This window comes from Pezoporus wallicus, unplaced genomic scaffold, assembly GCF_028554395.1.
Source record: "Pezoporus wallicus isolate ANWC-B61680 ecotype Strahan unplaced genomic scaffold, APGP_CSIRO_Pwel_v1 contig_6484, whole genome shotgun sequence".
Lineage (NCBI taxonomy): Eukaryota > Metazoa > Chordata > Aves > Psittaciformes > Psittacidae > Pezoporus > Pezoporus wallicus.
The window spans coordinates 3,762,026-3,773,898 of NW_026638903.1; the positions used below are offsets into that span (position 1 = coordinate 3,762,026).

Below are 11,873 nucleotides of genomic sequence, written 5' to 3' on the forward strand. Positions count from 1 at the left end.
GTACAATTGCAAAATGTTAAATTTTACCTGTCAGTTTAGAAAGAATTCAGGGAGAAGGGGACAGAAGAAAAACAGCTTCCTATAATAAACTGGAACCTATACTATAAGTTATCTTAATTTTGAATTCTCTGTAGGCAGGATGTACCACAACAATACGTTTGAAGCAGGAAACTTGTATCTTTGAATTGAGAGTGATACAAGATACTCCGCAGTGTCAGTGTATCTTCAAGTAACTGTGTAATGAAACTTAAACTCTCTGATTCAGCACATTTTGAGATACAACACTGATTCATCACTGTTTTATTAACATAAGAATTTCAAAAGTTAAAATATTCCTCACCCCCCCAAACTATGCAATTCAAAGTTGCTGTAGTACAGTGCATACATATGATTGTATTTCAGATCTTGGGAATTAATAATGGGGCATTTTGTTTTGTAGATGCTGTAGATGGCAGGGAAGAAAAGCCTGCTGCTGCTGACTCTAGTGTTAAGCCATCTACTCAAGTCATAGCAGCAAGCATGTCTGCATTTGATCCGCTGAAGAACCAGGATGAAATCAGCAAGAATGTCATGTCAGCATTTGGCTTGACAGATGATCAGGTGTCAGGTAAGAATATGTCTTACAAAAAGGAAAGCAAAACCTGTTTGTAATCAGTGACTCGAATCTTGATTTGTAACAAAGCATTTTATTTTGGATATATTGAGCTGTCTTCAGTATTTGCTATTTCTTCTCAGAATTCCAAAACTTGGTATGTTAAGGTGTTATAAATGTGTTTGCTCACTTTTGTATAGGAAATGTTGAAATACTGCTTTTGTTTTTAGCAGTGTGCTTTAGCTTGGAGTAGAAAATGGCTTACTTATTTTACTAAAAACATATAAATACTTATTTAAATTTATTGTGTAGACTAATTTAACTGGTATCTGCCAGTGATAAGAAAAGAGTATCCACTGCTCTGCTTTGGGTTTGACCTTACAGTTCATTTTCTTGGCTTGTGTTTTGCTGTGTGGGTCAGTTGGAATGTTTTGTATGACCCTGCCTTTTCTCTGTTCCATTTCAAAAGTAAATAGTGTTCACTTCTTTACTGTTAACAAAAAGGAATGGTATACTTGTCTGAACTGTATTTATTCTTGAAGAGCTGCATGGCTGCTGGCCTTACCTAGTAGTAGAATGCTAAACATAGAAAAACTGATTATACTAAACAATGCAGTCAAGACAGGATAACTGAAGTTAAAAAAGCAATGTAGAATAGAATTGGGAGTGATGCAGAATATAGAGAAGTGATTTTTCACAGAATCTGGGGGTCTGGCAAAGTTCAGTGTAGCATTGAAACCTGAAGATAAAACTGCTTTTAGCTAATGAGATGTACTCTCAACTTTAGGGCAAGTAAATTTTATGTGATGTATGAAGTGACAATGCAGGTGGGTAAAGGAATAGCAACTGGAGCTTTTTTCTGCAGTATAGCTGCCTTGGCAAAAGTGTGTGGTGGTAGGAAAGGAACTGCACTGTGTGATTGCAGCTGTGCAGGATCCAAAGTTGTACCCACAGACAGAGTGGCTGTCTTCAAGTTGGAGTACTGGTCTGTGGATCAGGCCTATTGTATGATGTTCCTCCATGGCACGTATTTTGTATTGTCACAACACAGTTATTTCACAAACCAGGTAAAGGTTTGATGTTTTTTGATAACTTACACTGGGTTGTCTCTGAACAATGAAGTGATGGAGTACAGCATTCAGTACAACTAGCGTAAAACTGGAGCTTACTGTTGAAGGAGTGGTTTTGTCTTGTTATAAAGCCTCAGTGTCACTTCATGCTTCAATCACAGCTTCAATGTTTATGTGTCTCCATAAATTTTTCTGATTGAGTGGGCTTGACCATGCTTCAAATGTACAAAGAGCTTCGCAGAGGATTAAGCAGGATATAAGAAATCCCGTTTCTAAAGCTATAATCCTGCAGTTATGTATATAAAGGCAAAACCAGAAGTAGGCAGATTTGATTCCTTTTCTCCCTGATAAGGGTACCATGAAAACACAATTAATGGCTTCTTAAAAGTGAACTTGTAGCAGTTCTAATGCTTGTGCTTAACTTTAGGCATGTATTTTAAAGTAGCATCTCATAGGTAGCATTCATATAGCTAGGAGCTGGGAAGATCTGTGTGGACCACAGTAAAACTCTAGTGCATTTGAACAGTTTCACACAGCCTTTCACCTTTGGTCCAGATGAGAAAGAATAGGTACGTAGGTGCATGTGCTGTCCAAACATAGCAAGTCTTCAGTGGACATATGCAAGGTTAATGCCTGAAGCAGTGGAAGAAGCATGTTATGGAGGGGTTTATCCCGCAGATGGGTCAGGTTTCTTGGAAAGATGAAATCTGAGTTGTCTAAAGACAGGTTGAAAATTCCCCCCCATATATTCACAGGAGAGTTTAGGTTTTGCAAATATATGTGCAGTTCTAGCTTGGGTGTGACTCTCAGATGGAAATCTATGGAAAACTGAAAAAAAGTTAAAAACTTTGCAAAGGAATGGTCTTGTGCAAGAGTTTTTTAATTCAAACTCTGTTAGTTTGAAGTGCTGTACATTGTCCTTGCTCCTCTAGGACCACCCAGTGCCCCTGCAGAAGAGAGATCGGGAACACCGGACAGCATTGCTTCTTCCTCTTCTGCAGCCCACCCACCTGGGGTTCAGACACACCAGCCACCCTACCCTGGCACACAGCCACAGACTGGTCAGGTGGAAGGTAAGGATCATGTTTTCTGCTGTGTAACGCATGAATGATGGTGTCTGAATCTGAGGGATCAGCAGTTATAACTTCGTATTAGCAGCCCAAAGTCAATATCAAACTACAAAATCATCTGTTCCAATCGGCAGAAAAGCTTTTTTCCTGAAGTGCTGTTCAGCATAGAAACAGCAGATGGAGCAACAGCTTTATGTAAAGGTAGGTGATGTGAGGCGAAGAGGATTTTCGTGGTACTGTTTTCTGCTTGTATCTGTGCTTACTTTACTGTAAGTCAGATTTATATAGGCTGCACAATACAGCTGAAGATCGTAGGTCCTGTCATGCTCTGTGTGCTGAATGAAGCTTTTACTCAGCTAAGTTTGTTGGCTTGCCTTCTGTGAATTAAAAATGTTGTTTACTCTTAATTTCTGTCTAACAAACCAGAGCCACTATTTCATTGCTTCTTTATTATGTACAGCTCTGGGCTAGTCAGGTTAAAGCTTGTGACTGTCTCACTGCTTTATAGTTTTTCTGTGTAACCCTTGAGAGCCTCAGCTGGCTCTCCTTTAAGGCTTAAGGTTTTAACTCTGGTGTGCAGATTCCTTTATACTATGCCCTTTTACACTTTTTTTTTTTTCTTCTAAAAATAAACCTGTTCAGAGGTTTGCAATGTTTGGGCATCATTGTTCTACTGATCTTTCTGAAGAGCACTTAGCCTTCAGGTCTGCATAGTTTTGGAGGAAACTGTCTGTGTAATGACTTTGGTATTTCTACCTCAGTATGAAGTACAATGTAAAGTTGTTTCTGTGCTAGTGTAGAAACAAGTTGCAGCCCTTTGATGCTTTCTGTACTGAGATAATGCTGAGACACTTGAGAGGCATTACTGAGGAGGATCACGGTATCCACAGTCACTTGGAATGTGTTGGCTGAAGGGCACTGTAACATTCTGACATTGTTGCAGAGCATTTGAACAATTCTTAGTTACAGATAATATTTAAGCAGGCATGAATGCTGTTGGTTGCAGTAAAGCTTATAAAACACTTATTTTGCTGCTTTCAGCTTTTGTGGTTTTTTTTTCCTTTTTTTTTTTTCCTTGCTTCTGTATAAATTTTTCAGGTGATATGAAGAAACATCAAGAGACGTCTTTGTAGCTTAAAGATACAGTTCTTCTGTCAGTAACAAGAAAACTTAATATTAAAAAAATATATGCCCTCAGTTACTGAACTTGCATTTTATGAATTTAGTCTTTTTACTTCCGTACAGTAACGTACGAGGTTTTAACTGTCGATGTTAAACTAGACTGAAACAAATGAAATGCTCTAAAGCACCACCAGCACTAGGTTGGAATCCTGACTGGCTGCTAGCAGCAGGGAAGGGAAAAAATACTTGTTTCAGCAGAACTCACCGTACTTGGGAAAGAAGTTGTCAAGGCTCATGTTTCAGAGTAGATATAATGATTTTCTGAACTTGGGTTGAGGAAAGTAGAGTGCTTTTTTTTTTTTTTTCTGTTTGTATTTTTAAACACTGAACTGTGCTATGCCTTTGCCCAAGTCCTTTTTTATTTTTAGGTAAACGTACAACTGCAATAATTGTGAAGGTTTTGGTCTGCAGCTTATGCAGTCCTTATTATTGCCACTGAATACGTTAAGTATTGATTAGATTCACACTATGAATAAAATAGGTTCGGTTCTTGAAGAGATCAGAAGTCATTATTGCACTTTGTTCATTAGCAATACTAGTGGCAGGGCTTATGCTGTGCCTTTATGTGCATGGTAAATACTGGTCTCTTACCAAAGCTGTGTAATATGTGTGTAATTATCAACCTGAGATTTGATTTTTAATTAACTAAGTTGCTTTTACCCAAAGTGTAAAGACTTTACTTTGAAACAGGGAGTAGCTTTCCATACTTCACTGATAGCACCACAGTCCAGTGGTAATTTGGGGACCTGTGCTGTCCCATGAGAACCAGTGCAGGACCATGGCCCAGACAGATCTTTGGCTAAGTTTTGATGGTCAGGTTTTCAGCAGGATGGTCTGGTTTTCAACAGAACATGTTCTTGTTATAAACTAGTTTTAAAATACTAGTTCACTTCTGAAAAACCCAAAATACCCCAAGCTGTGCTTCTGCCCCATCTTCCCAGTGTTTGCTGAGGAAACTTCAAGAGAAAAAGGAGGCTTACGAAAGGTGGAAGCAAGGACAGGCAGCCTGGGAAAAACACAGGGATGTTGTCTGGGGAGCTAGGGACCAGGTTAGGAAACCTAAGGCCCAGTTAGAATTAAACTTGGCTAAGGATGTGACAGATAACAGGAAGGGATTCTGTAGTTACATTGCAAATAAAAGACAGACTAGTGACAATGTGGGCCTTCTTCGGAAGCTATCAGGAGAACTGGCTACCCTGGATTTGGAGAAGGCTGGGGTTCTTAATGACTTCTTTGCCTCAGTCTTCACTGGCAAATGCTCTGACCACACCACCCAAGCCTAGGAAGGGAGACGCAGGGACTGTGAGAATGAAGACCATAGGCCTACTATAGGAGAGCATCTGGTTCAAGACCATCTTAAGAACCTGAATGTGCACAAGTCCATGGGACCTGATGAAATCCATCCACAGGTCCTGAAGGAGCCGGCAAATGAAGTTGCTAAGCCATCATATTTGAAAAACCATGGCAGTCAGGTGAAGTTCCTGATGACTGGAAAAAGGGAAATACAACCCCCATTTTCAAGAAGGAGAAAATGGATGACCCAGGGAACTACAGCCCAGTCAGTTTCATGTCCGTGCCTGGCAAAATCTTGGAGCAGATTCTCCTGGAAGGCATGCTAAGGCACATGAAAATCAACAAGGTACTTGGTGACAGCCAGCATGGCTTCACTAAGGGGAAATCCTGCCTGACCAATTTGGTGGCCTTCTATGATGGGGCTGCAGAACTGTTGGACAGGGGTAGTGCAGTTGATGTTACCCACCTAAACTTGTGTAAAGCGTTCGACACTGACATCCTTGTCTCTAAATTGGAGAGACATCAATTTGATAGATGGACCACTTGGTGGATAAAGAGCTGACTGGATGGCCACACGCAAAGAGTTGTGGCTCGATGTCCAGCTGGAGACCAGTAACGAGTGGTGTTCCTCAGGGATTGGTGTTGGGACCGGTCTTGTTCAACATCTTTGTCAGTGACATGGACAGTGGGATTGAGTGCGCCCTCAGCAAGTTTGCCAATGACACCAAGCTGTGTGGTTTGGTTGATACCCTGGAGGGAAGGAATGCCATCCAGAAGGACCTTGACTCTCTTGTGAGGTGGGCTAATGCCAACCTCATGAAGTTTAACTGTGTCAGCTGCAAGCTCCTACACCTGGGTCGGAGCAATCTAAGGCACAGCTACAGGTTGGGAAGAGAAGAAATTCAGAGCAGCCCTGCAGAGAAGGACTTGGGAATGTTGGTCGAGGAGAAGCTTAATATGAGCCAGTGGTGTGAGCTCGCAGCCCAGAAAGCCAACTGTAATCAAAAGGAGCATGACCAGCAGGTCGAAGGAGGTAATCCTGCCCCTCTACTCTGCTCTTGTGAGACCTCACTTGGAGTATGGTGTGCAGTTGTGGTGTCCTCAACATAAAAAGGACATGGAACTGTTGGAACAAGTCCAGAGGAGGGCCATGAGGATGATGAGGGGACTGGAGCACCTCCTGTATGAAGACAGGCTGAGAAAGTTGGGGCTGTTCAGCCTGGAAAAGGCTGTGTGGAGACCTCATAGCAGCCTTCCAGTATCTGAAGGGGGCCTATAGGGATGCTGGGGAAGGACTCTTCATTAGGGACTGTAGTGATAGGACAAGGGGTAACGGGTTAAAACTTAAACAGGGGAAGTTTAGATTGGATGTAAGGAAGAAGTTCTTTAAGGGTGTTGAGGCACTGGAATGAGTTGCCCAAGGAAGTTGTGAATGCTCCATCCCTGGCAGTGTTCAAGACCAGGTTGGACAGAGCCTTGGATGACATGGTTTTAGTGTGAGGTGTCCCTGCCCACAGCAGGGGGGTTGGAACTAGAGAATCTTAAGGTCCTTTCCAACCCTAACTATTTTATGATTCTGTTTTGAGGATACAAGTAAAAAGGTGATGCCCATCATGTGACAATCATTTTGGTTATTCCAGGGATTCTTTTTTTTTTAATGGCATTTTGGCAAATAGATGATACTGAAAAAGACATTTCAGCGTAGTGCTGTCTCATCCTGCATGCCTGTGCTTTTGTACCACTAAATACGCTCACTGAACAGAACCACTTCTGTACAGATGTGAATGCTTTTTTAGTGTTTGCTGAAATGGGTGCGAAGTTCGTTCTTGTAAGCACTTCATGATCTCTAGGGAAGAGAATATTGTGTGAATACACCTATTTGTCTTTTTTTCTGAATCAGGCTAAAACGGCTGTTTCAGTGCACAGGAACAATGGTAAATGCTGGCAGATCCTTGACTGCAGTTAAGCGCTGCTTAAGTACAAAACCAGACACTGATGCTGTAGCTCATCTTGGCTTCAGAGTAGAACTCCAGTGAGAGGGGAAAACTCTGTATTTAAGCACCAACTGGATCCCTGACTGCCGTCATGGCTGTAACAATGACGCTGGGACAATTCTCTGGTCCTCACTAAAGCTTCTACCCTGGTGAAGACAGGCAGCCTTCCCAGGTTTGGAAAAGCTCCCTGCTGTGACAGAGTGTTAGAGCAGGGCTGTCTTTCACAGCACTTTACTCGGAGAGTCCAGCAGGTGCCAGTGTGGTCATTGCCTTAGCCTGTAGGTAACCTGAGACAGGCAGCCTCTTGCTGCTTCTCCCAGAACGTCCTCTTCACAGCTGAGTTTAAGCAACAGAAAACATGCTTCCTGAGTCTCTCATTCTTAATTATCAAGCTAACAGGCTTAAATTCTTTCAAGCCTTGTGTTTAGCACTCTCTTCATCACACAATAGCTACATACCAAATAATATTTTGATCACTTTAGTGTGAATGTAAGATACCGTTGATAGGAGTCAGTCTGCATATCACCGTTGCTTTCAAGCTGCAAGTAAGGCAGAGGAAAAAAAGAAACACAGAGTTCTTTTAAAGCAGTGTGCACAGGGTCTGGGAGGACTTGGAGCAGAGCTGAGTTGCATTTGTCTTGGTGCAGTTTAGAAGATAGGCTTTACAGTGTATTTATACCCATGCTGCTTTTTGCAGAATGAATAGCAGTAGAGTAATTCTTGAAGTTGCTAGAGTAATGGTGAAGTTTCCATGTCTGCTCCAGCTCAGCGAAGCTTTAATTGTGACAGATAATTGCTTTTGTTCTGTGACTGTTCCTGTTAACTAAATTGAAAAAGGGCAGAAGCATAAAGCCTGAACAAGGCCTATAGGTGAAGTCTGAACCAATATTCTGCCTCTTCTCGCCAAGAAGTTCGGAGCAGTGAGTTTAGGAAAACTTCACACTGAATTGGAATACCCAAGCTTAAGAATGATCTTTATTTCGGCTTTAGGGTGTATGCCCTAGCTCTCTTTACGAAAACCTGGCTTACAGCAAGTCAGATACTGAGAGACCAGTGACTTATCTGGAAGATGTGGTCAGAATAAATAATATACTACTCTGCTTCTAGTGCTTCGATGCAGAAATGGTCTTAAAAATCTAATATAAACAGACAATCCAAGGACATGTTAAACTTTTGAAGTACTTTAATTTACCATGCAAGTTCTGGAGCAGTTATCCAGATGCTCAAAGAGTCCTCCTCTGTTACCCACTAGAGTAGCGCTGATTAAGATGCATGTCTTCTGGCATCTTCTGAACATGTGAAATGGTCTCATGTGCTGAATTAGAACTATTTATTCAGTTGGAGATAGACAAGCAGCATTTAATTTTTAGAACAACATGGTTCAGAAGCTAAAATCTGTAGATGGATTTCAGTTGGTAACTGCTACAGCTAACACTCAGGTGGAACACGTATATTCAAACTTCACCCACCATGTTCAGGTTTCTTGAAAAGACATTTTTACATGTTGTAAGAGAGTTTGTTTCTGTGATTTTGAGTTGTTAGGATGTTGTTCATTGTGTGTTTGTAACATAGCTAGGGTGCTGGCCTTCAACTAAATACGTTTTTAATCCATAGGTCAGATGTATCAGCAGTACCAACAGCCTGGTTACCCTGCCCAGCAGCCGCAGGCTCAGCCTCAGCAGCAGTATGGTATGCAGTACCCAGGTAAGCAGCTTGCTCAGTTCCTGAGCCTGGGGCAGATCAGGATGCTGAGAAGCCACAGTACCCCTGGTTCTGACGGGAACTGGCACAATTCAGAAACCACTAGAAGAGAACACCGTAGCTGTCTATATTTTTTAATACACGTTTGGAGTTGCGGTGTCTATCCTACTTGGTTGCGACCCAGAGCAGACTTCATTATTAATCAGCAGAATGTGTTGTTAGAAAGGTAGGCAAAATTAATCACCTGAAGTATGAACCATTGTCAGGATTAACTTCTGCAGTCTTGGGATTCTGGCAAGTGACTGAAAGATCTTAATTTAGCTAACTTAAATACCATAGGTATATAAAGATGGCCCTTATTTCTTGCATCTAGAATGATCTTCATGTACAAAATCTAGCAGGTTGAACACTGATTATAGCTGTCATTAACTCCTTAGCTATTATAAGTACTGTAAATTTCTGAGAAACTTTCAGGTGATAGGCTTTTTAGTTGTTGATTTTGCTGATGCCTCAGGTAAAGCTGCCAGTAGACTTTTAGCAGCAGTACTAAAAACTTTTGGTACACTGGTGGTTTATGTACAGTCAAATACGAAATTTTTGAATTTATTTATGAAGAAATTCCATTTCTTCATAAATTCCATTTCTTCTTTTCCATTTATGAAGCAATTCCATTTCTTCTTATGAAGAAATTCCATTTCTTCATAAAGAAATATATTCACTTATTTTGGATAGAAGAACCCTAGAAAACTTGGAACTGAAGGTTTAGGCCCCCACCCTTGTTCCTGTGCACTGTGTGAGAGCAGATTAATTTGGGTCTCTAAATGGTACCTTGTTCCCTGCAGATTTCTTGCCCCCAGCCCCCCCATGTATAATTAGAAGACAGTGACAGACTTTGTGAAGTGTAATTAGGAGGTAGCAAGCCTGTTGGAAGTAGAAGGGTCTGTCTGACGTTCTTTAGACTTAAAAACTGTGAGGGGGTAGTTTCCATCTGGTTTCTAGTCATATTCTACCATCACGCAATCTATTTTTTTTACTGGAGAAGTTCCTGTGAAAGCTGTAGTGCAGGGTGAGATTCTGCATTCTAACCTACGTCATCCTCACCTAAGAATGAAACACCACCATGACTGATCTCAGTGCCTCTGCTTCTCGTAACTTAGTTCTCAGTGAACTTGATCTTTCAGAAACAGCCTTTTTCCTTTGGAGGACGTAGCGACAGCAGCCTTTGGAGATCTTGCCTCAAAGGGTTTCTTGTTTGTTTTGCTGTTGTTCCCCTGAGTATTGTCTCCTTTGAAACCCCTGTTCCCCGAGAATGGGATCTATTCCCAACTCTTGTACATCTACCAGGAACAAAGTGGCAATTTACTCATGATAGTAAAAACAGACCCTTCAGAGGTTTGTCTCATGAGTAAATGTTGATCTGGGTTTCAAGGTGAGTTTATTTACTCCAGTGCATTGTTCAGTCCTTACTCTTTCTGTTCAGGGCTGTGCACTCTTAATAATTTGTGTGTCTGGTGTTTAATGCTGACAGGATTCCAGTCACTGGAGAGGTTTCATTGCAAGTAGCTGCAGGTGTGTTTCATGGTGGATGAAAGTAGCTGTTACTTTGTAAAAGCAGCTGTGTCATTTTGAAGCTTTCAATAAGGGAAATTTCCTCTGGGAAGCTGCTTTTATACATAAAAATCAAATTTGGGACTTGATGGACATGTTTAAATGGAAGTTCTGTGCCGAAGTATTGTGTTCTGCACAGCTTTCTCATACTGAGCTCTAAAGAACTGAAAAACACACATGATTTGATCAAAGGCATGACTTAAATTTACACCCTGACAATTTTTTCATGACAGAATAGTTTTGAGTTTTTATTTGGGGGAAAGGTTGCATTTTGTCTCATTTGCTAATGACAGCTTTTATTTTTCATGTGATGTGATGGTAAAATACTATTTGTTGGGGTTTTAATTTCTTGTCAGTCATGAGAAAACCGTTTTGTAGTGACTGTTTTCAGTGTTGCTGTGCTGCCAGGGTAGGGTCCTGACAACCAGGCAGTGTGCTTATGTGCAAGGCAGGAACAATTGCAGTTGCTTCTTGGTTTGCCCTCCCTGTGCTTCCTGCGTTGTTTTGTGTTTGTCACTGTAAACAAGTGGAAAACAAAAGCTCTTTCTGCTAGTGCCGCGGTTCGCTGCGCTCTCACCACTTTGCTCTTTGCCTTTTCAGCAGGCTACAGCCAGTCGCAGCCCCCCTCGCAGCAAGCCCAGCAGTTCCCGGCCTACACCCAGCCTGCGACCGCGACTGCGGCTCCGGCCCCGGCTGCCGCCGCCTTCCCGAGCCCGGCGCAGCAGGTGCCGCCGGCGGCACCGGCGGCGCAGTTCGCGGGGGGTGGTTACCCGCCGCAGGCATACGGCTCTGCGCCGCCTGCACAGCCCAGCCCTTATGGCGGCGGCGGCCCCGGCTCCCAGGCAGCGGCCGGCACCTACCAGCCGCGGCCCGGCTTCAGCCCCTCGCCCAGTGGGCCCAACCCCTACGCCCGCAGCCGGCCGCCCTTCGGCCCCCAGGGCTATGCCCAGCCTGGACCTGGCTACCGGTAAGGAGGTACTGGCCTGGGCAGCTGTAACTCCATCCTGAGCTACTCCAGGTATTTCAACTGAGGTTCCAAAACTGTAACAAGGCAAAACTGTAGCTGTTAATTCAGTTCTGCTGGGGGAGGGGAATGACCAATCTTTTCTGCTTCAAATTGTACCTGCTTCCTCATTTAATTTGGGGCTGGGTGGTTTTGAGGAAACACTTCCTAAGTGTCTGTAAAGTGATTGACATTCTAGCTTGCCTTTTGTGAAGGACAGGAACAGTAGCCCACTTAACCAGGCTTGGTTTTACTAATACCATGATGTACTAAATTAGATTGATTCTGGAGGTAAAACTAGATGTATTATAAATTGTAATGCTCACATGGAAAACTAATAAAACCCCTGAATCTATTAAA

General features: G+C 42.4%; 1 protein-coding gene across 6 annotated transcripts in view; it reads left to right on the forward strand.

Moving 5' to 3' along the window:
* Positions 1-11,873, forward strand: part of TFG (trafficking from ER to golgi regulator) — a 33,044-nt gene extending 21,171 nt beyond the window's left edge. For 5 of the 6 annotated variants that reach the window (XM_057413049.1, XM_057413045.1, XM_057413051.1 and 2 more), the window contains 4 exons: positions 440-607; positions 2,595-2,735; positions 8,816-8,905; positions 11,111-11,873. In XM_057413049.1, the coding sequence (XP_057269032.1) occupies positions 440-607; positions 2,595-2,735; positions 8,816-8,905; positions 11,111-11,481 (770 nt within the window). In that variant the 3' untranslated portion in view covers positions 11,482-11,873. The remainder of the gene's footprint in view (positions 1-439; positions 608-2,594; positions 2,736-8,815; positions 8,906-11,110) is intronic. The other variant, XM_057413050.1, reaches the window with a different exon arrangement.